Here is a 24,052-nt window from a genome sequence, read left to right on the forward strand (position 1 = left end):
TAGGGATTTGAGGGATGAACAGAAGTTCACCAAAGAAGGCAATACAGGCTGTGAGAACAGCATGGGCAAAAAATGCGACAGTGTGCAAGAGTCTCAGGGACTTTGCAAGGCTGCGCACCTGCTGCAAGTCACATCCAAGCAATTCATTCATCCAAACTGTCCATCCAGGCTTGGGTAAGTAAGTGCTGCTCAATCCTGGGCCATGGTATTCTCCTCATTAAGACTGTGACCTGCCCACCATGACCAAGCATTTCAGTTATCCAGTGGGCAGCTGGCTGGCAGGGAGGCAGATGTGGATCCTTCTGTCTGCTGTCCCTACTTATCTTCCAAGTGTGCTTGGTGAGTTCTCACTCATTCTCAGCACCCAGCTCCAAGAGCCCCCTCTTCCAGGAAGTCCTTCCCAAATCTTCCAGGGGTCTCTGTCTTCTAGACATCCTCAATCCTAATCCTTTAGGGTGAGTGAGTCTGGCCAACTCTATTCCCCTTGAAGTGGATCCTCAGAATGACCTTGCCTGGAGCTGGTTGTCTTCATAGCGCCAAGGGGACTGGTTTGGTATTTAGAGACAGGGTCTGTCTATGTAGCTTAGGCTGGCTCACACCAAAGATCCTCTCAGTTGTGTGCCAGCACTCTGCTCTCTGGAGCCTTGAAAGAAGTCTATTATTATATATTACTGTGTGTGTGTGCCTGTATGTGTGTGTACATGCATATATGCATAAAACTGTGGGAGTCAGTCAGTTCTCACCTCCCAAATAGGTCCTGAGGGTGGAGCTGAAGCCCTCAGCCTTGGCAGCAACCACCCTTACCCTCTGAGCCACCTCCCCTTTTTCCTTTTCTCTCTCTACTGATTTTCCTCTTCTCTTTCTCTTTCCCTTCCTCTCCGACCCTTCTCTTCCTCCTCCTCCTCCCATGGTCAGGTTCCTGGGCTGAGTTCTCCAGACAGAGTGTCAGCTGTGCTCAGGCACTTGGCAAAGAGGCCCGGCTCCCTCCGCACGCTCTCTCCACCCTCTCCAGGTCTGTCTCCTTGGCTGCCCCCACTGGAGGTGCTGGATGGAGAGCTGAGAGGGGCTGAGTCAACCTGGAGGGAGATGGGGGGGTCCCAGGAGCTTCTCGCCCTCCTGCTCCTCCCTGTAGGCCTGCCCACCTGCCACTGCCACTGTTGCCCAGGCTGGACCCCCTCCCCCTCAATGTGTTCTTTCCTCAGTGAGGCAGAACTGGCCCAGAGTGCAGTGCATTGCTCTGAGGTGAACCGTCACTGACGGACTGGTGTGTTCACAAGGTTGTGCAACAACTCACTCTCTCTAGTTTCGAAGGTTTTCATCATTCCCTCAAGTAGCTTGCACCGGAGGCGGTCCTGCCTCTGGTTCCTCCCTGCTGAACCTCCTGGCTCCCAGAACCTGGTTTCTGTCTAGATGGACTTGCTGCTTCCAGACTTTTTGTGTCTGGTTTCTCTCAGTCGGCCTCTTGTCTTCCCGGTCCATCCACACTATTGTGCAGATTGGCCCTGTGCTCTTTTTATGATTCATTGTGTAGATGGGTCCGACTTTGCTTATTCACCGACCTGCTGGCTGTTGTGAACAATGCTACAGTGAACATTCACGCACGGGTTGTACTCTCACAGACAACCCCCCCCCCCCCCCCGCCTTTTGTCCCTTCATTCCTTCCTTTTTTTAAAAAAATAAGATTTATTTTTATGTGTGTGTGTGTGTGTGTGTGTGTGTGTGTGTGTGTGTGTGTGTGTAGGTCAGAGGACAACGTGTGGGAATCAATTCTCCGTCTACCATGGAGGTCCCAGGGACAAAACCCAGGCTGCTTGGCCTGGGCAGCAGGTGCCTTTAAGCCACGGAGCCGTCTTGCTGGCCCCCTCCACCCTTCTCTCCCTGATACCGGGCATGGAACTCAGGGCCTTGAGCACAGCAGGTAAACACTCTGCTACTGAGTCCTGTCTCCTAGTCCTGTGTTTGACTTTTTACAAAGGTTCTATTATTTTTATTTGTGTATGCATGCTCTGTGTATGAGTACGGGGAAGCAAGCACCCTTAACTGCTGAGTCATCCTTGGGGTCCAGAGTCTCTCATTCATTGCTCCTGGCCAGGGATCTTCACCTGTCCCCACCCTCCCCCCACCACCCCACCTTCCCCCCACCCCCCCACCCCCCACCTTCCCCCACCCCCCACCCTCCCACCTCCCCTCCCCGTCTCACTGTAGGGGGCCTTCCCTGTGTGGTCTTAAATGGCTCCAGGGGATCCGAACCCAGGTCCTCACACTTGTGAGGCAAGTGTTTTACCTGCTGAACCATACTCCCCAGCCTTGTATTTTACTTTCTAGGGAATTCTCTTGCTGTTTTTCACAGTGGCTGTGCATTATTTGTCCAGTAACAGGCTTCCCAAGCATTCAGTTCACAAGTGTTTGCTGTCAATAAGCGATAGTCGTAATCAGAGTAATGAATCAGCCGGCAGTTTGTTCATCAGCCACGGACACGTGTGCAGACTTAAGGAGCATATGCCAGGATGGAGGGGCAGTGTATGGCTCGGCAGGCAAGCGTGCTTGCTGCCAAGCCTGATGACCTGAGTTTGATCCCCAGAACCCCATGGGGGAAGGAGAGAACCTACTTCTGCAAGTTGTCCTCTGACCTTCTCCTGCATAGCTTGCTTGGCACACACACACACACACACACACACACACACACACACACACTCAAACATGTAAATGCATTTTTTTTTTTTAAAGAAAATGAAATGGAGGGTCAGAGTGGTGACCTGTCTAGGTTTACATGACAAGGATTGGCAGGGCCAAAGTCTGATGCCAGACCTAGCTGTTAAGCACAGTTCTGAGCTGGGCACCGTGTAGTAGGAGCCTTTCCGAAGCACTTTCCTTTGAAGTGGCATGACCAGCCTGGTAGAGGCAGCTTCCCTTTCTAGCATGGCCATCGTGGAAGGACAGTGATAGAGTTGAGGAGGAGCCAGAAGATCCCAGGAGAGAGCTTCCTAGAAAAAGAGTCAGTAAAGCCAGGCTTTGAAGGATGTGTAGGAGTTAGTCAGGTGTAGAGTCGGAGACAGAGGAGCTTGTCAGTCCAGAGGTACAGAAGTGGGAGGATGCTAGGGGAATTCAGGTGCTTTGATTGGATGGAGTAGAGGGGATGTGCGTGGGGGAGTAGGAAAGGAGACTGAGAGTTAAGAGGAAGCTGGACCAAGAAGCAGATGGATTTGCACTTTATCCTGGGGTGCTCGGGCCAGTGGCGGGTATATGAGCCAGGCAACCATGGGCCAAACCTGAGTATGGGTAAGACTCCTGACTAGTTCAGCCTGGATTCCAGAGCCAGGAAGAGAGAGGTGACTGTCCTGCCATCTTGCTTTCAGTGCCACTTCTGCTCGGAAACCTCTCCAGCCTTCCGGTAGGTAGCCCTTCCTCTGTGGCTTTCTTAGCACCTGGCACGCTCTCTGCCATTTTGGTAATTGGCTGGTGTGGGCCTTTCCTTCCCTTTCCCACCCCACCCAGGAGCTCCTGCAGGCAGGGAGTGGAGCTGAGCCATCCTTGGATCACTGGCATCACCTTGCATGGGTTGGGCACAGAAAGGCAACAGAAGGGGTGACTGATGAAGGATGACTGTGCATGCTGTTTGCCAATGCAGGGAAGTGTGCGTTGGTGGCTGAGTCACGTTGGGTGTACAAACATCCTTGGGTGCCTGTTCATTCGAACCTTTCTATGGTGTGTAGTTTTTTTTTAAACTCTTTTGGGGCCTACCACCCAGCTCCCAAATAAATACATGGAGACTTATTCTTACTTACGAATGCCTGACCTTAGCTTGGCTTGTTTCTAGCCAGCTTTTCTAACTGAAATTATCCCATTTCTTTTTACACTTTGCCGCTAGGCTTTTTACCTTTCCTTATTCTATGTATCTTTCTTTCCTTCTTACTCTGTGGCTGGTTGTGTGGCTGGGTGGCTGGCCCCTGGTGTCCTCCTCTCCTCCTTTTCTTGCTCCTTGCTGTTCTCTCTCCTAAATTTCTCCTCCTATTTATTCTCTCTGCCTGGTAGTCTGCCTATCCCTCTCCTGCCCAGCTATTAGCTGTTCAGCTCTTTATAAGACCCATCAGGTGTTTTAGGCAGGCAAAGTAACACAGCTTCATAGAGTTAAATAAATGCAACATAAAAGAATGCAACACACGTTTGCATCATTAAACAAATAATCCACAACATAAACAAATGTAACACATCTTAAACTAATATTCCACAACAATGGTGTACAAGGGGGATGGTATTCATTAATCCATCCATCCATCCATCCCTCCCTCTGGCCATCCATACATCTGTCTACATATTCATCCACTCATCTGTACATCCACTTACCCAATCACCCATCCATACATCATGCATGCATACACGCAATTTTCCACGTATTCATTTATTTACCCATCCAACCACCTTGCACCTATCCATCTACACATATGCTTTCCATTCATCCATCCATCCATCCATCCATCCATCCATCCATCTATCCATCCACTCACCTACTCACCCATCTATCTGCCTACCCATCTTCCCATTCATCCACCAATCTGTCTATTTATACATCCAATTACCCACCCAATCATCCATTCATCCACTTACCCATACTACCTACCAACCCATTCATCTGCCTACACATTCATCTACCCACCCACCCATCCATCCACCCACCCATCCATTCATCCACTCACTAAATATCTACCCACCCAGTCACTAAATTTCCATCTATCTACCATTCACTTACCACCCACTCATCTACCTATCCCTTTTCCCATTCATCCACCCATCTATCAGTCCACCCATTCACTCACCCATCCACTCACCAACCCCACCCACCTATCCATTCATCCAACTATTCATTTCTCCTTTCCTTCCTTCCTTTTCTTTATTCTTTTAAAATTAAAAACAAGTGTACGTATGTACGTACGTATGTGCGTGCGTGCGTTCGTGCATGTGTGTGTGTGTATGCACACTTGTAGTTCAAGGAACAAGTCCTTAATGAACCTGAGACTTGACATTTTTTCAGCTAGACTGGTGGTCTGTGAGCCTCGGAGATTCTGTTCTCACTCTCCAGCACTGGGGTCACAGGTGCATGCAGCCATGCCTGACTTGTTTTTTTTATAATAGAGTTTTTGTTTATTGATTTTGTGTGTGTGTTAGGGTAGGTGTGAGCCACAGCATGTGTGCAGAGGGAAGAGAACAACTCGCAAGAGTCTGATCTCTCCTTCAACCATGGGGGTTCCGAGGAGCTAACTTGGGTCTTTAGGCTTGGTGACGAGCATCTTTACCCACTGAAGCAGCTCTCTGGGCCCTGACTTTTTTCCTGGGTTTTGGGGATTGACACTCAGTCTTTATGCTTGTACAACAAGTGCTCTTACTTTCAGAACTGCTTTTCCAGCTCCTATTTTTCCCCTGATCCACCCACCCTTTGATCCATCCATTCATTCATTTACTGAATGAAAAAGGTTCTTTTTTCTTCTTTTGAGGCAGAGTCTCTGGTGTCTCAAGCTGGCTTTGAACTCACTGTGTAGCCCAAGGTGATCCTGAACTTCTGAACTTCCTGCCTCCTCCTGGGATTGCAGGCATGTGCCACCACGCCCAGCTCATTGCATCAGCTTTGATTTCTCTGAGTTTCCTTGGTTAGCAGTCTTTGCAACATCATCTACAAAGATCTGGGATCCACACCTGATATTCTTAACCTCATAGTGCCAAATAGCACCCCCATCTCTGAAGGTCTTGGGGACCTGGTGTCCCACAGTGACATGGGGTTCCTTCCTAGATCTCATTGCAAAGCTTATGACTTGCCAGTTCACAAAAATAAACAGCAGTATGATACCAGGCCCGATGGTATTACTGATGGCCTGAAGCCATCGGTAGCAGGAAGTTCACCCTGGCATGCAGTTGCTGCAGGACACCCTCGAGGAGTCTCTTCCCTTGAAGAACTGCTGTACAGCACCCCCGCCCCCGGCCCCGGCCCCGGCCCCGGCCCCGGCCCCGGCCCCAGGACCTGCCTCGTTAGTGCAGGCTCACTCAAAGCTGCCATGTTCTCTTCCCTGGAGCTTCTTGGTCATCACGGCAGCCAGATCCAGCCATGATGGATGGTTATCATGGTAGATGCAGGTTAAAAAAGGAGAATGGGGCCTTCCAGATCCCCTAATCCAGCTTTTGGTGTGTGTGTGTGTGTGTGTAAGTGTGTGTTGGTCTGGGAGCATGTGTGCAAGTGGGAACCCGAGGACGACCCTAGCTGTCATTCCTCAGGTGCTTCCCGTCTTTTTTTTGAGACAGGATCTCTCACTAGCCTGGAGCTGGCCAAGGCTGGCTGGCCAGTGAGCCCCAGACAGTCACTTCTTTTCACCCCCACATTGCTGGGATTGTAAGTGCAACTTAAAAAATTAAATTGAATTTTTGTCTGGTATGTGGGGAAGGCAGAGGAAGGGCCATAGCACATGTGAAGAGGTCAGAGAACAACCCAGAGGAGTTGGTTCTCTCCACCCTGTGGGACCCAAGATCAGAACGAAGGTGTTCAGGATTGACTATAAACTCCTTTACCCACTGAGTCATCTCATTGGCCCACTCACCATCTTATCAGCTTTGGTGTCGTTTAAATGTGGGTTCTGGGGACCAAACTTAGGCTGTCTTGTTTGCAAGGCAAGTACTTCACTAGCTGGCTTTTGGTTTAGTCAGAAAGAGCCTCACTATGTATCGCAAGCTAACTTAAAACTTTGGGCTCAGCATCTGAACTTTGGGGAACACAGATATGCTCTCCAACAACAAGGGACACCTGACATTGTTTAGGAGCAGAGAGGCTCTATGCTGTTGGTCCTGTGTGATGGGAGTGACAAGAGCTGGAGGATAGAGATGTCTGTTCGGGGCAATGTCCGGACCAGGGCTGATCATGGATGGCTCTGAAAATGAGCCCTGTCCAGGTGCCGGTGGGTGATGGGTGGGTACAGCGGCGGGTGCTCTTGTCACTCACTGTCAGCAGGCCGGCATGTCAGACAGACGGGAAGGTGAGGCTGGCTGTGGGATTACAGCCGTGATTCAGATGCTGGGCCAGAGCTGAGAGCAGGGAAGGTTAGGGCGTGTGGTCCTTCCCAAGGGAACATGGCCTGGCGGTGAGTGATGCTGTGCTGTGAGACTGTTGAAGGATTGAGCAGAAGAGTCTGGGTGCAGGGACCGGATGCGTCAGAGCCATCAGCGGGAGGCTGAGCGTGGATTTTTATTATTTATTTATTATTTATTTCAATATAAGAAAGTCCAGCATCCAGGCCCAGTGAGATGGCTCTCCTCAGGTAAAGGCAATTGTTGACAAGCCTGACAAACTGAACTTAGTCTCTGAGACCCAGATGGAAGGGGAGTACCGACTCCTACAAGTTGTCCTTTGACCTCCACACAAGTGCCAGGGCACGAGTGTGCCTACACATGCAAACACATATGTAAATAAATACATATATATTTTTTTCTAAAGCTTGGGTTTCTTTTATATTTAGTTTTAGTGCGTGCGTGCACATGTGTATGAGTCTGCACTACATTATGTATGTGGATGTCGGGGCACAAGTTGTGGGTGGGAGTCAGTTTTCCCCTTCCTTCTGAGTCCCAGGGATTAAACTCAGGTCATCAGGCTTGGCAGGAAGCACCCTTATTCACAGAGACATCTTGCAGGCCCAAATTATTTATTTATTTATTTATTTATTTATTTATTTATTTATTATTTTAGAAAAGCTGTTAGTACACAGCAGCCCAGGTTGGTCTAGAACTCACTATGTATATAGCTAATGCTATCCTGTATAAATAAAAAAAGAAATTTACAGTAATCTTCCTGATTTAGTATCTCAGCTGCTGGGATTACAAACATAAAACACCATGCCCAACCCAAAAACTCTTTTACAAGATTAATGGGGAGCCGAGGGAGGTGTTCGAGCAGGAGAGACTCGAGTTCAGATCAGCATGTTGTAAGATTTCTCAAGTGATAGATGTGAAGGTGGGGTGAGATGGGAGGCAGGAACCTAGAGAAGAGGCCTAAGGAGGTCCTAAGCGGAGGTCAGAACTCGGTCTGGAATGCCCATGCCTCCTCTCTCTCCACAGCTGCCATTGCGCCCAAGGATGAGTTTTTCTATAGCTTCCTGAAGCCGTGGTTAGGTGAGTGCTGAAGAAAGGATGCTGGTCTTCATTTCATAAGCATGCAGGCTACTCAGCGTAGTAAAAGTAAACCTGTTTATTTTACAACTTTGGAAAGCTGCCTGTTAGCACAGAGGATAGGCAAAATGGCTGTCCACCCACTCAATTTGATCCCAAACTGGTTTTTATACTTCTTTTTTTAAAAAAAATTTATTTATTTTTAGCGCATTGGTGTTTTTCCTGCATGCATGTCTGTATGAGGGTGTCAGATCTCCTGGAACTGGAGTTACAGACAGTTGTGAGCTGCCTTGTGGGTGCTGGGAATTGAACCTAGATCCTTTGGAAGAGCAGTCAGCGCTCTTAACTGCTGAGCCATCTCTCCCTGGTTTTTATATTTCTAAAATTTCTCTGCCCTTTGGATTTCTCATTGGCTGAGATCTTCAGTGAGTGGTGTCTAGCCCTGTCCCCTCCCCAGATTCCTATCCCATTAGTTCAGGACACAAAGCCTCATCTGATGTGTGTCTTGGGGCTGAAGATTCCCTCCATTTCTGACACATGGCCTGAGACTTCGTGTAGCTTTCAATCTTAAGGATGAACTGGGATCATGTGAAGCAGGCACCAGCTGGCAGCTGGGGAGGAAGTGGGTGTGGGGTGGGGATGTGTGTGTGGCTCCTGTTTATCTGTGATTCTCCAATGGCCTCTTAACACACCTCATACTGAACGTGGAGCCAAAATGATTGCATTTTACATGAAATCACAGAAGGGTATGGGGTTTCTTGGAGCGCTTCAGCAGGCGGGGGAGAGGAGAGGCCAGTAGCCCTTGGTTTTCTGGGTTCAGGGGATGGACTTTTGCTCAGCAAAGGGAACAAGTGGAGCCGGCACCGACGCCTGCTCACGCCCGCCTTCCACTTCGACATCCTGAAGCCCTACATGAAGATCTTCAACCAGTGCACGGACATCATGCACGTGAGTCCTGAGGCTGAGTGGTGGGAGGAGGTTGGCCTCATCCGGGAAGACCTCAGAGCGGAGGGGGGCAGCGTCCCTTGCTACGCCTGAACTGGATTGGCGATTAGGATCCCGCCTGCTCCCGTCTGACTAGCTCGTGGGCCGTGGTCTTCATGCCTGGTTGCCTTGGGTCTCTCTTCCAGGCTAAATGGCGGCGGCATCTGGCAGAAGGCTCGGTGGCCTCCTTTGACATGTTTGAGCACGTCAGCCTCCTGACCCTGGACAGCCTTCAGAAATGTGTGTTCAGTTACAACAGTGACTGCCAGGAGTGAGTGTGGCCCCTAGGGTAGGTGGGGGCGGGAGGAGAGAGGGACCCTCCCTGCTGTGATGCAAGCTGGGTTGCGCACCCACAGCCTTGCTTTCTTTCTTTTTCTTCCTGGGTGGCCCCCAAGATGACACCACCTCTCTGAGCCTCAGTTCTCTTATAAAAAGGATTAAACGAGATTTTGGCTGGGTGTGGTAGTTCACACCCACAATCCATAATCCTAGCATTAGAGAGGTTGAGGCAAGAGGATCTTGAGTTTGAGTTTAGCCTGGACAGCTTAGAAAACCCCATAGAGCATCGTGGTGGTCGCTTTTAATCTCAGCACTCTGGAGTCAGAGGCAGGCAGATTGCTTTTGAGTCAAGGCCAGCTTCGCTAGTGAGTTCTAGGATAGCCTGGACTATATCTTGAGAACTCATCTCAAAAGCAAGCAAGCAAGCAAGCAGGCAAGCAAGCAAAACCCCCATATAAATACATAATTAAGTAAGTAAAACAATGTCAGCCAGTGTCTTGGCACTTAGTAGATGCTCAGGAAACCCTACTCTCCCTCATTCCTCCACAGAGAGGGTACAGCCTGGAAATGCCCACCTCATTCTTTCTTTAGTTCCTCCATCTCCTTCTCTTTCCTCTTCTCTCTCCTCCTCTTGTCCTTCTTATCCTTTTTCTTCCCTCTTATTCCATCTTATTCCCTCTTCTTCCTTTTCTTCTTTTTCTTCATCTCCTTCCTGTATTGTTATTTTTTCGTCCTCATCTGCCCTCCTCCTTCTTCATCCTCACTTTCTTTTCCTTCTTTAAAAAGATATATTAAAAACTTGTCTGTCATTAGATATCATGCCTACGTGTCTGTGCATAGGTACGTGCACATGAATGCAGGTGCCCCTAGAGCCTAGAGGTGTCAGACGCCCTGGAGCTGGAGTCACAGGCAAGCTGTGAACTGTCCAACGTGGGTGCTGGGAATCAAACTTGATTCCTCTGGGAGAGTAGTACGTGCTCTTAACTGCTGGGTCATGCCTCCATCCCATCCTCCAGGCTTTCACTCTGTACCCAGGGTGGCCTCTTGATCCTCCCTGATTCCATCTCCTTAGTGTTGGGATTGCAGGAGTGAGCCACTGCCCCCCCCCCCGCCCCAGTCCTTTGCTACACAAAGATGAGAATACCTGATGTTGAGATAGGCTCGAAGGATAAAATAATGTGGCAGCTTCCCTGGCATGTAAAAAGCGTTCAGTGAATATTTGTTGAGTGAACTAATAAAACAACACTCACTCCCCAGATATTTGTTATGGACTGGCTGTGCAGCTCTGAATGGAGGGCCTCATGTAGGAGGCCCTCGGCTCCATTTCTAGTCTTGTGCAGTAAAATAAAATAAGCCAGGTACAGGGCTTAAGGGATAAACCAGTGGGTAAAAGCACATAGTGCTCTTGCAGAGGACCAGAATTTGGTTCTAAGCACAAACGATGGGCAGTTAACAAACCACCTTCAGCTCCAGTTCGGGGGGAATCTGGTACCTTCTTCTGGACTCCTAGGCAACCTGCATGCAGGTGGTGAACACACATACATTCAGGACCCCCCCCCCAGACATAATTAAAACTGAAAACACGGGCTGAAGAGATGCCTCAGTGATTAAGAGCACTTGATGCTGTTGATGCAGGTTTGATTCCCTAACACCTCTCTGGCAGTTCCCCACCACCTCTGACTCCAGTTCCAGGGATCTAGCACCCTCTTCTGACTTCTGAGGGCACCAGGGACACATATGTAGTGCACAGATGTGCAAGCAAAGCACTCATACACATAAAATAAAAATAAAAGAATAACAAAACAAAACAAAACCCTTTAAATAAAATAAGTCATGTGTGGTGGTGCATGCCTGTAATCCAAGCACTTGGTGGGCAAAAAGGCAGGGAAATCAGAAGCTCAAGGTCAGTCTTTGCTACATAGTGAGTTTGACTCCATCCTGGGCAACAAGAGACCCTGTCTCAGAAACACAAAAAGGCTGGCGATATAGCTCAGTTGGTAAAGTGCTGGCCTAGCATGTGCACAGCCTTGCAGTCCATTGACAGACAGACAGACAGACAGACACACAGATGGGGGAGGAGAGGGGAGAGAGAGAGAGAGAGAGAGAGAGAGAGAGAGAGAGAGAGAGAGAGAGAGAGAGAGAATATAGATTAAATGAAAATATAGGGGCTGGAGAGATGGCCCAGCTATTAAGAGCACTTGCTTCTTTTGGGGAGCTCATCATTCAGTTCCAAATACCCACGTGGCAGCTAACAATCATCTGTAACTCCAACCCCAGTAGATCAGACTCCCTTTTGGTCCCTTCAGGCACTGCACACAGTTGGTGCACAGACATACACGCTGGCAAACACTCACAAACATAAAATAAAAAATAATTAAAAAAATAACAAAATACGGTTAATACAGGACCTCTGTCTGTCATTATGCAACAGAGGCTGGGCCCCATGCGTTTCTCTGGGCCTCGCGGGTGGCTGACTGCCCTTCTTTCTGCAGGAGAATGAGCGATTACATCTCTTCCATCATCGAACTGAGCGCTCTGGTGGTGAGACGCCAGTACCGCCTGCATCACTATCTGGATTTCATCTACTACCTCACGGCCGACGGGCGGCGCTTCCGTCAGGCCTGCGACACCGTGCACAAGTTCACCACTGAAGTCATCCAGGAGCGGCGGCGGGCGCTGCGCCAGCAGGGTGCCGAGGCGTGGCTGAAGGCCAAGCAAGGCAAAACCTTGGACTTCATAGATGTGCTGCTGCTGGCCAAGGTAAGGCTGGGTGAAAGCGGGCTTCTGCCCCTAGAGCCTGGCATGGGAATTGCAACCACTGATGAAAAAAGATGCTCAAACTCTTGGGGATTACAGGAAGGAGCCAGGTTTAGGGGTACAATGTGGGTGGGTTCCTTCAGATGTCACAACAGAGTACTTCGGTCTTTTTAATTTAAATGAGCCCCATTATAGTCTAGAGTGTGGTCTGTTCTGTGGAACATTTCTGTAAACTAAACACACACACACACACACACACACACACACACACACGCATGCTAGGGAGCTTTTATGGAGATCAGAAGACAACTTGTGGGAGCTGGTTTTCTCCTCCAACCATGCGGGTCTGGTTCCAGGGTTCAAACTCGGGGCCCATCAGGTTTGGTGTCTAAGTGCCTTTGCTTGCTGATCCATCTTCCCAGCTTAATCTGTTCATCCTTACCCCCTTCCTCTTCCTCTCCCTCAGCAATTTCCAGGTTGGCCTCAAACTCACAGTCTATAATCCTCCTTCTCAGCCTCCTTTGTGGTGAGATCAAAGGTATATGCCATGATGCCCAGCTATTCTGTTAGGTGGGCTTAAAGTATACAAGAAGATGATTATAGGTTCTGTGCAAACACTCTTAATTTTAACCATGTGTCTATGCATGGGTTTGTGCGCACAAGTGCACATGCCCGTGGCAGTCAGAAGAGGGCATTGGGTAGCCTGGAGTTACAGGGGAGCTCCCTGACATGGGTGCTTGTAACTGAACTGGGCTCTTTAGAAGAGCAGCAAGTGCTTGTAAAACCACCGAACAAACTTCCAGTCAAAACACTCTTGTTTTTATTATCATTGGCGCTCCGAGAATTGAACCCAGGGCATAAAGAATACTATGCAAGTGCCCTGTCATTCAGCTACGGCTCATCCTTCTGTGGATTTGTGTGTATGTAAGTGTGTGGGTATGAGTGCCTATACATGTACATTTGGATTCAGCAGCCAGCGTAGGAAGTGTGGTATCTTCCTCTATTGCTTTCTGCCTTGAGTCACGGTCTCTCATGGGATTGGAATCTTGCCATTTCATCTAGTCTGGTTATCCAGCCAGCAACAGAGATCTGCTTGTCTCTGTCCCCAATGCACACAAAGCTATGGCGTCTTTTAAAAATTATTTACTTGTTTATTTTTTAATAAAATGTGTGTTGGAGATCTAAACTCAGGTCTTAGTGTTTGTACAGCAAGTACTCTTACCCACTGAGCATCCCGCCAGCCTGCTGTTTTTACATTTATTTCACTCTTAAATATGTATACATGTGTATGTCTGAGTAAAAGTGCCCTTATGGTCCAGAAGAGGGTCAGACTCCTTGGAGCTGGAGTCACAGGCAGTTGTGAGATGCCTGATGTGGACGCTGAGTACTGGGCACCAAACCCAGATCTTCTACAAGAACAGCAAGTGCTCTTAACTACTGAACTACTTCCCCAGTCATTCTTGTTTGTTGCCTTTTTTTCCTTTTGAGGCAGTGTCTAGTTTAGTCAATACTGACCTCAAAGTCCTTGTGTAGCTGAGGATGACTTTGAATTTCTGATCCTCCTGCCTCCATCTCCCTAGTGCTGGAGTCACAGGGGTGTGTGCCTAGCCTCTCGTGTGGAATTTTTGATGCAGTTCTGGATTCCAGCCATGGCTCTGCCACTCAGAGGGCATATGATTGAGATCACCATTCCCATCTCTTGTGTCCTGGTGCTCGTAAGACCTGATGACAAACTTGTTGGCGATCCAGCAGGATAAATGGCTGCCAGGAGCTACCCAGTAAATGCTGGTGTGCAGAGATGATCGTGGCCCTTGTGTGGGTTAAGTCATCCTAGGTAACTTAGAACAGCTGGGTCTGGTGGCACATAATCCCAGAACGTGGAAGGTTGAAGCAGGAGGATTGTAAGTTTGAGACTACTCTGGGCTACATAACCTGTGAAGAAATGGAAAGGATCACAGTGAAGAAAGAGGAGAGAGAAGAGGAGGAGGGCTGGCAAGGTGGCTAGGTGGGTAAGGAGGCTTGTCAGCAAGTCTGATGACCTGAGTTCGATCCCCAGAACTCACATGATGGAAGGAGAGAATCGACTCCTGAAAATTGTTCTCTGATCCCAGATAGCATCTCCCAGGAGAGGCTTGAGAGGCAGCTTTGCCTAGGAAATGCACAGCTCTGACTCCATCTGCAACAACAACAACAACACACACACACACACACACACCTAATCACTTAGTGAAGTTGTATCTGTTGGTTTATGTAAATGGTGAAATTGCCTAATGCATTTCCCCTCCTCTTCTTTTTGCATTTATTATTCATTCATTCATTCATTCATTTTGTGAGTCCATGAAGGTGTGTGAACATGCATGTGCCACAGCATGAATGTGGAGGTCAGAGGACGTATTATGGGAGTTGATTCTTTCATACCATGTGGGTTCTGGAAATTGAACTCAGACTGTCGGGATGGGCAGGAGACACCTTTACATACTGATTCATCTTTCTGTTCCCTTCATTCGTTTTTTGAACTGTAACATAATTGTCAAGTGATGCTTGTCTGAACTCCCTTTGACATTCCTTCCCCTTTTCATCTCTTTTATAGTACATTGCATCCTTCCCTCTGCTAGGAGCATTTGTACCCAGTGTAGGTTAGGAGGAGGTGGATGGGAAGCCAGGCACAGTGGTGCGTGCACACCTGTAACTCCAGCGCTTGGGAGACTGAGATGAGTCTGGGCGGCATATGGAGTCTCTGAGAGAGTGGGGTAGAAGGGATGAGCTGAGAATATGGCTCAGCAGGTAAAGACGCTTGCTGCAAAGACTGACGACCTGAGTTCAATCCCTGGGACCCACATGTTCAAAGACGAGAAATGATCCTAGCAAGTTGTCCTGGTTCTCACATGTGCAGCATAGCATATGCATGAATGCATACATGCATGCACACACAGACTAAATAAATAAATGTGTGCATACACTAAATAAATAAATGTAGAAAATAGAAGTAGGAAGAAAGAAAAGAAAAAGTCAAATGGGAAAATAGGTAGATTTGACTTTGGGGAACCTCTAGGATGTAGGAAGTGGGGTGAAGTGGGCTCAGCATCCTCCACCGCCATTGCAGGATGAAGAGGGAAAGGAATTGTCTGATGAGGACATCCGAGCTGAGGCAGACACGTTCATGTTTGAAGGTAAGGATGCCGAGTGAGGCCGAGAAGAAGTGTTGCTGTCCTGGTGTGGGGAACACCTCAGGGAACACTAACCTGCCTGGAGGTGGTAGCTCCACTACACCTGTCTGCCCATAGGTCACGACACAACATCTAGTGGGCTGTCGTGGGCGCTGTTCAACCTGGCGAAGTATCCCGAGTACCAGGAGAAGTGCCGGGAAGAGATCCAAGAAGTCATGAAGGGCCGGGAGCTGGAAGAGCTGGACTGGTCAGTTGGGAGGGTCGGGAGGACTGAAGGGAGATAACTGAAGCCAGGGGCTTTGAGTGTGAGTCTCTTCGTTACCACGTTCTGATTATGTGGCCTTAGACAAGTCCCTTAAGCTTTCAGAATTCCAGTTCTTGGGACTGGTTGAGATGCCTACCCCTTCTTCAGCAGTTCTCAGAACCACTCCATCAGCAACTGTTGTGGTCCCACCACATGACAAACATCCCTCAAATCCAGTGGCCTGTAGCAAGCGTTTAGTTATCGCTTTTACCCACACACGATTTTTGTGTGTGTGACCACTGGGCTCAGTTGTGTAGAGTAGGGCTGCTTCCAAATCGTTGGCTGGGTTCAGGTCTCTTCCAGGTATCTCCTAACTCTCCTAGGATCCGGGGTTACTCTGGGGCATGTTCTTCTCAATGCGGATTCCAGAAGAGTAAAAAAAGTTCTGTGTGCACTGACACACTACAGAGGAGGCAAGTCATCAACAAGTGGGTAGGAAGGGCCCCCCTGGCCTGAGAGTAATGCCTGCAGACACATCGCCCTCTGGGATACAATGTTTCAATTAGGAGGAAATGGCTTGCCAGGGTGATCATGATGCAGAGACAAAGCGCAGAACAGAGAACAGGAAGACAGTCTTGAAATGTGAGCTGACTCTGAGCGATACAGAGAGCACAGCCCTGTAGCCAGGCATGGTGGCACACCTGCCATTCCGACTTTCAAAGGCTGAAGCAGGAAGCATTCAAGGCCAGCCTTGTCTACATATTGTGTTTGTGCCCAGCCTGGGCTATATGAATCATTGTTTCCAAAAAAGCATCTTTGAGGGAGATGCCTCAGTTGGCAAAATGTTGCCTTTCAAACATGAAAGAAAATCCATGTTACAAAAAACAAAACAAAACAAAACACCAAGCTGGTGTCTTAGTCAGTGTTCTATTGCTATGAAGAGACGCCATGACCACAACAACTCTGGAGGCTGAGGCAGGAGGATTGCAGTAAGATTGAGACTAGCCTAGGCTACATAGCAAAACCTTGTCTCAAAACAACATACATGCACACACACACACACACACACACACACACACACACATTCACAAAATGAACTAATAGTTATAACTAGTCCATTTGGGGTTTCTGAGTACAATAAACTATTCTGAAATCAGCAATAAAACAAAGAAAACACAACAAATGAAACCAGAAAGGATGCATACAAGCTAGTAACTTGCTGCAGCTTTGAGGCTCCTAGCTGCCCTGGTACCTCCCATGATGGCACAATGATTCACCAACAATAGGTGAGTGCTGGGCCCAGCAGCAGCCCCGGCAGCAGACCCATTGCTTGCTGTCTTCATCTGTCACGACTGTGATTGGTTGATGGTCAGATAGTCTTGTCTGAACCTAGGACCTCACGTATACCAACCCATTGGACCACCACTGAACGACATTCCCAGACATCTTTTGCTTTTTTGTTTCTATTACATTCATTTATTTATCTATTATGTGTGCGTGCATGCATGTGTGCCCCACCCTGCATGCATGTGTGTACTACCGCATGCATGTGGAGGTTAGAGGAGTTGATTCTCTCCTTCTTCAGGGACTGAGCCCAGATAGTCAGGCTTGGAAGCAAGCTCCTCAACCCCCTGAGCCATCTCACTGCCTTCTGCTGGTTCTTTTGTTTTTGTTTTTATTTGTTTGTTTCAGGACTGGACCTCACAAAGTTGCTTAAGTGACTTTGACTCACTCTCTAGCACAGCCTCCCAGGTAACTGGAATATGGACCTGGCTGGTGGTCAGATATTTTGCATCCTAAGTTTGTTATGGGCTTGAGGTCACAGCCCATGCTTGCAACAAACCAGGTTCAGTAGCCCATTCTCCATTACTCAATTGAAACAGCCAAATTACTAATGGAAAACGGAAAAGGGAGATCTATTCAATGTGGTCACATTGGAAAAGGGCAGATGACAAAGAGTAACAGTGATTCTTTCCAAAGTCCATCTTTAGGGTCCTGGAATGAGGTTAAGGTTTAAGTAGAGACCTGAGTTATGTGTGTATAAGCAGCCCTGTCAAGGTCCCACCCCGATCGGCTCATCATCATATGCTCTGTAAAGTGGTCCAACTCTAAGTCTCTTTCTGGGAAAGTTTCCCTTCTGGGTGGCCTAGCCTTTACCTTTTCCCTTCCTGGCATTAGATTCCTGGGGGAATTCCAGTTTCTAGGACTCCATGGCTTCAGTAGTCAGATGGTCAGAATGCATGGTGCAGTCATTTTAGAACATCTTCATTCCTTCCTGGTCAGCCACACTTACGACACCGGCCTGGGACATCTGTAAACTGCAGAAGCCATGGGGCCACTCTGGATCTTTTGAACTGGTCTTACAAAACTATTTCCGTGTGTGCATGAGTCACAATGCCTTTCTTTTCAGGGATGACCTGACTCAGCTGCCCTTCACCACCATGTGCATCAAGGAGAGCCTCCGACAGTTCCCACCCGTGACGCTCATCTCTCGCCGATGCACCGAGGACATCAAGCTGCCAGATGGGCGCATCATTCCCAAAGGTGCCTGCTCTGTGCCCTCCACTGCTGCGGCGTGGTTTACAGGGGTCGGGCCAGGCCTGCTGTCGGTGCGGGATCCCTGTGAGGGGGAAGATGCCTGTGTGTCTGTTGCTAGTGATGAGGGCATCTTACTTTCATTTCCTGTCAATGTGACAATATAACCTGACAAAAGCAATTTTAGGGGTAAAGTGTTTATTTGGCTGTAGTCCATCATGGTAGATGGGTCAGGGTGGTAGGGATTTCAAACAGCTAGTCGTATTGCAGCCACAGACAAGAGCATAGAGCAATGAATGGCTCTGTGCATGCCAGTGTTCAGTTCTCTCCTTTTTATTCTGTCCAGGTCCTAGCCCATGAAATGCTACCACCCACATTCAGTGTGTCTTCCCACCTTAAGTAATCCAATTGAAAGAATCTCTTATGGGGGCTGGAGAGACGGCTCAGTACTTTAAAAGCGCTGGCTCCCAGCACCCATACGGTGGCTCACACTATCTGTAATTCCACTTCCAGGGAATCTGATACCCTGTTCTTAACTCTACATGCACCAGGCTTGCAGGTGGTATGAACACATACATGCAGGTAAAATACTCATATGCACAATAAATAAACCTAAAAAAAATAATAAAAGCACTTGCTATTCTTGTAGATAACTGAGTTTAGTTCCAAGCACCTGGTTGGGCAGTTTACAACTACCTGCAACTTCAGAATCAGAGGATCTGACACTCACTTATAGCCTCTGTGGGCATCCACACACATGAATCGTATACACACACACACACACACACACACACACACACAGAGTACATATAAAATAAAAACAAATATTGAAAAAGAAAATTTCTTACTGTCATCCCAACACAAATCTAATTAGGCAATCCCTCGTTGAGACTCCTTTTCCAAGTGATTCTAGACTGTATCAAGTTGATATAGCTAATCATCATGGAGGGAAACCTAGATGTGTGTGAAGGAGGTAGATGTGTCTGTATCCGTAGTGGAAAGGAAGGGGTGGGTGAGGCAGGGCTGGATCTGGGGGTACTGATGGCAGAGGGTCAGTTTCTTTAAAACAAATTATTATTGTCAGTATTATTATTATTACGACTATTATCCCCTTATTATTATTACTATCCCATATATATATATATATATATATATATATATATATATATATGTGTGTGTGTGTGTGTGTGTGTGTGTGTGTGTGTGTGTGTTTCCAAAGACTCCCTTGGGTCCCACTGATTCTAAATGTCCCTACAGGTATTATCTGCTTGCTCAGCATCTATGGGACGCACTACAACCCCTTAGTGTGGCCTGACTCTAAGGTAAGCTCCTGCCTGTGCCTTCCTATGGCTCTGGCTCCTTCTCAGGGCTGCTTGCAGGGACTGGTCCTCCTGCTCCACTCTTCCACCCAGTCCTTGTTAACTCACAAAATCAACAAATAGTCACTGAGTGCTCTGCTCGGCACTGACAACCTACAATGACACTGCCTTTGCCCTCATGGACCTGGAAGTCAAACTCAGGGCGACAGGCCAATAGAGAAGATCATTTTGGGAATTGCTAAATGCTTTGAGGAAGTAAAAACAGACGGGGTGGGGTTATTCAGCTCAGGGGATCAGGAAAGGCCTCGAAGACAAGATGATGTTTGAGCTGAGACCTAATGAGTATGAAGAACAGGGAGAGGCCTGTTGCAGGCTCAGGAAACATCAAGTGCAAAGGACCTGAGGTAGAAAAAAGCCCGGGTGCCGGAAAACAGAAGGAGACAGGCATGGCTAAGCTCTAGTGTGTGAGATAGATTGGAACAGATGGCCCCGAGGTGTTCCAGCTGCAGGAACCCTCAGAGGCTGAGGTGCAGGCTAGGCTGTATGGTTGGGCCAGAACCCAGACTCACCCAGGCAATTCCTATCTAGGTGTACAATCCTTATCGCTTTGACCCAGACACCCCACAGCAGCGCTCCCCGCTGGCCTACGTACCTTTCTCAGCAGGTCCCAGGTAAGGCCTCTACTAACCCCAGACATCATCACAAGTGGGAGGGACTTGGCCAGTGTCAGGCCAGGAATGTGCCCCCATGGAAGCAGAGACCAAGTCTCACCCACAAGTAATTTCTGGCAACCCAAGTCCCCTTTGTACCCTTGACGAAACCAAGGGTTCAGCATCAGATCGCAATTCCGTCCTTGATAAGAGGGTACCCCTCCTGTATGTTAGACCCCGGGTTCTGGGCTCTCACACTTCTAACAGTTCTGTGATGTGGTCTTCGATCGTTTCTATAGAAGAGGGAACTGAGGCTCAGACAAGGGCGGTCATCCATCAGGATGCACTGATAGTAGCAGGCTGTGCTAGGATTTGAACATTTGACTCCAGGGTCATGTCCAGAGACATGTCCTAAGGATCCTTGCCTCTCATTTGAATCCTCCCTGCAGGAACTGCATTGGGCAGAGCTTTGCCATGGCAGAGATGCGAGTGGTCGTGGCGCTTACACTGCTGCGCTTCCGCCTGAGCGTGGACCGAACGCGCAAGGTGCGGCGGAAGCCGGAGCTCATTCTGCGCACGGAGAACGGCATCTGGCTCAACGTGGAGCCTCTGCCCCCGCGGGCCTGAAGGCGCCAGGCCCTGCGGATCCCCGGGTTCAGGCTCCGCCCACTCAGGCCTAGACCACGCCTCCAAGGGCCTGGGTGCCCCTCCAAGATCCTGAAGGCGTAGACCACGCTCCTTGAAAGTACAAGAAGGATAAAGCTTTGTGGAGGAGCATCTTGTTGGTGCCGACCACGCCCCTCAGGACAAGGCCCAGCCCCTTGGGATCTGATTCCACCCCTTGAGGTCAAAGTCCCGCCTTAAATTAACCTCACAGCCCTTCAGCCTGTGGGAGTCAGATTAGGCCCCGCCCCCTAGGGCTTGGGCCCCGCCCCCAAGGCAAGGCAGCTCACCCTAGCCCTGTGGATTCAGGTTCCCTGGCTGGACCCACAGAACCTTCCCTGGACCTAAAACTCAACGCTGGGACTGGATCCTCGCCTTCCCTCTGGCTACGGCCCAGGTTAGCTTCTAAACTGAGGATTTAGAAGCTGGAGTCTGAGGTTGCAGCCCTGAATCTTCACCGTCACCTTTCCGGGACACGCAACCACACTGAAGGACTGCATAAGCTGAATCTCAGGACTTCGGCTGTTTGCTTTGTTGTTGTTGTTTTGTGAACCCGGACCCTTGCAAGCCATTTCCTCCTTGGTCACTGTCCCTTTGCTGAGTTTTCTCATTTTTTTTTTTTAAAGAGTAAAAGCAAGGAGATGCAGATACCTTCCGCCTCATCCCATCCCAGATCCGGAGCCCAAGTTGGGGAGGAGGGCCTCTTGGCAGCTGGGAAGCGACTAGGGGGAAGCTGTTTGTTCTTGAACTAAACTCAGATTTTTGGAGACAGTTTGTGCACTGTTTATTTGGTCAACAGACTGCATATTAATTCAGTGTCTACTGTCATGGGGCCAGGAGCACAAACCAGCCTAGTTCCTACCCTCCTCGGGGAGAAGCAGGTGCTGAACGAACAATTACACACGGCAATGATTATTTGAAACGGATGACAGGTGCTTCAAACATGAGACCCCTGGTTCTGGGTGATAAGACAGAGGTATGGGGAGTGGAGCATCAGGGGACGTTGATGCTGGGGAGTGGAAGTTCAGTGGATGGGAGGGAAGGGTGTCGCAGGCAGGGGAACAGTGTCAGCGAAGGCCCGGGTTGGAGAAGAGCGTGAAGAGCTTTAGAAACTCACAGCAGGCAGAGGTGTTTGCATCTGGGTGGTGGGAGCGGAGGACAGGGAAGGGTAATAGACCGGAGCAGACAGCAGCAGGGAGCCATGGAAGGGGTGAGCAGGGGCAGGGAAGGGTTAGATCAGGCTTAGGGTGAAGGGGCGTTGTGGGGGCGTACTGTGGGTCAGGGCCCTGGGAAAGATGGAAATTAGACCCAGGGAGGATGGCTCTGGACCGGGGTAGTTAACTAGCTGTGGAGACTAAAAGGAGGGAGGAACCAGGTCTGGCTCCGGGAGCCAGGCTGACATGCAGAGTATTAGAGTTGGGGCAATGATGATATTGACCATATCAATTCATCCAATATTAATAGGCATCTGCTGGGAGCCATGCTTACTTTGGGCCTTTGCATAGGTGACATCTAAGGGCAAGATGATAAATGACAATAGATATGTAAAGAAACCAGCAAATTCACTAAGCACGCTGGAGGATACTATACAGATGTCAACTTCTCATGTGAGAAAAAATGGGGAGCTATGGAGGGGCCCAAACAGTGGTGGGACATGACAGCTGCTGTGTTGAATGGAGACTTCATGAGGCAAAGGGGTCAGGTGGTCCTGATGATGGCTGAATCAAGACGGTGCTATAGAGGTGATTAAGGTGATAGATTCCAGGGAGGAGTGGCTGTCCCTCGAAGAAAGTTCTGGCAGGTTTGCCTTATGTGGGGTTCAGGAGAAGGGGAGGACTCTAGGTTTGTCTCAATCTCTTGACAAGGTGGACCTGCCACAGGCAGACACGGGGGTGCAGAGTGGAGGAGATGGTAGTGGTGAGATCAGGATGTCAGATTCTGAAATGTGAAACAGGATCCCAGAAGGATGGTATGCAGCGTGGGAATCAAATCCAAGGTCCTGTGCCTGCTAGGCAAACACTCTACCACTGAGCTGTACCCCTGGTCAATAGTTCTTGAGCTTGGATGTGGATTCCAGGCTGGAACACACATTTCAGAAGTCTAAGTGTTTAGACAGCATTTAAAGACTTAGGGAGCCAGGCTTGGTGGTGCATATCTTTAATCCAAGCACTCTGGAGGCAGAGACAGGTGAGCTCAAGGCCAGCTTGGTCTATATAGGGAGCTCCAGGACAGCCAGGACTACATAGAAAGAGTGTCAGAAAAAAAAAAGTCAAGAAAGGACTAAAGGGTTGCAGGGGTGGGGTGAGGGTGGTGGAGGGAATGTAGCTCATCTGGTAGAGCATTGCACTTGAATTTGATGCCTACATTACAAGAAACAGCAAATCCCGCCCCCAGAGAAGACTGTGTGCCCCACTATGTGAGTGTCCTTACATTTGTGTGTGCATATATGTCCTTACATTTGTGTGTGCATGTGTGTCCTTACATTTGTGTGTGCATATATGTCCTTACATTTGTGTGTGCATGTGTGTCCTTACATTTGTGTGTGCATGTGTGTGTGTCCTTACATTTGTGTGTGCATGAGTGTGTCCTTACATTTGTGTGTGCATGTGTGTCCTTACATTTGTGTGTGCATATGTGTCCTTACATTTGTGTTTGCATGAGTGTGTGTCCTTACATTTGTGTGTGCATGTGTGTCCTTACATTTGTGTGTGCATAATGTGTCCTTACATTTGTGTGTGCATGTGAGTGTGAGACCTAATGCGTCCTCTGTGCTCTTCCAAGGCTTGGCAGAGATAGGCAAGCACATCCCCAGCCCTTGTTTTCTCGAGACTGGGTTTCCACCTGGACCAAACTGGACTCAAGATGGAATGACTCTTTTTTTCCTTTTTCTTTTTCTTTCTTTTTTTGTTTTTTTGAGACAGGATTTCTCCATGTAGTTTTGGTGCCTGTCTTGGATCTCGCTCTAGATCAGGCTGGCCTTGAATTCACAGAGATCCGCCTGGCTCTGTCTCCCAAAGGCTGGGATTAAAGGCGTGCGCCACCGCCGGGAAATGACCCTTGTCACTTGGCTCAGTTATCTTCCCACATGCTCTCATTAATCCATGCACTGCCTCACAGTTTAGATGACTTATCTTTAGATGATTATCTTTTTAGATGACATCTTTTTTAGACGATTATCTCATTTAACAGAAGCAACTCACTCAATACCCTTATCTTGAGGTCCCAGCGCAGATCCTTTCCTGCAGCATCCTTCAGGATTCCTGTCTGGTTGGATTCCTAAGCCCCTGTGTAGCACTGGGAGTCAGCAGGTGTCAG

General features: G+C 48.7%; 1 protein-coding gene across 3 annotated transcripts in view; it reads left to right on the forward strand.

The window, feature by feature from the left end:
* LOC114680858 (cytochrome P450 4F22) overlaps positions 1-21,508 on the forward strand; it is a 42,295-nt gene extending 20,787 nt beyond the window's left edge. For all 3 annotated transcript variants that reach the window (XM_037197912.1, XM_028854022.2, XM_037197913.1), the window contains 10 exons: positions 8,089-8,142; positions 8,960-9,087; positions 9,270-9,394; positions 11,895-12,162; positions 15,263-15,329; positions 15,444-15,573; positions 17,981-18,114; positions 19,363-19,427; positions 20,013-20,095; positions 20,524-21,508. In XM_037197912.1, coding sequence (XP_037053807.1) covers positions 8,089-8,142; positions 8,960-9,087; positions 9,270-9,394; positions 11,895-12,162; positions 15,263-15,329; positions 15,444-15,573; positions 17,981-18,114; positions 19,363-19,427; positions 20,013-20,095; positions 20,524-20,701 — 1,232 coding nt within the window. In that variant the 3' untranslated portion in view covers positions 20,702-21,508. The remainder of the gene's footprint in view (positions 1-8,088; positions 8,143-8,959; positions 9,088-9,269; positions 9,395-11,894; positions 12,163-15,262; positions 15,330-15,443; positions 15,574-17,980; positions 18,115-19,362; positions 19,428-20,012; positions 20,096-20,523) is intronic.
* The last annotated feature ends 2,544 nt before the right edge of the window (positions 21,509-24,052 follow it).

Source organism: Peromyscus leucopus, chromosome 22 (genome assembly GCF_004664715.2).
Source record: "Peromyscus leucopus breed LL Stock chromosome 22, UCI_PerLeu_2.1, whole genome shotgun sequence".
NCBI classification, from domain to species: Eukaryota; Metazoa; Chordata; class Mammalia; order Rodentia; family Cricetidae; genus Peromyscus; species Peromyscus leucopus.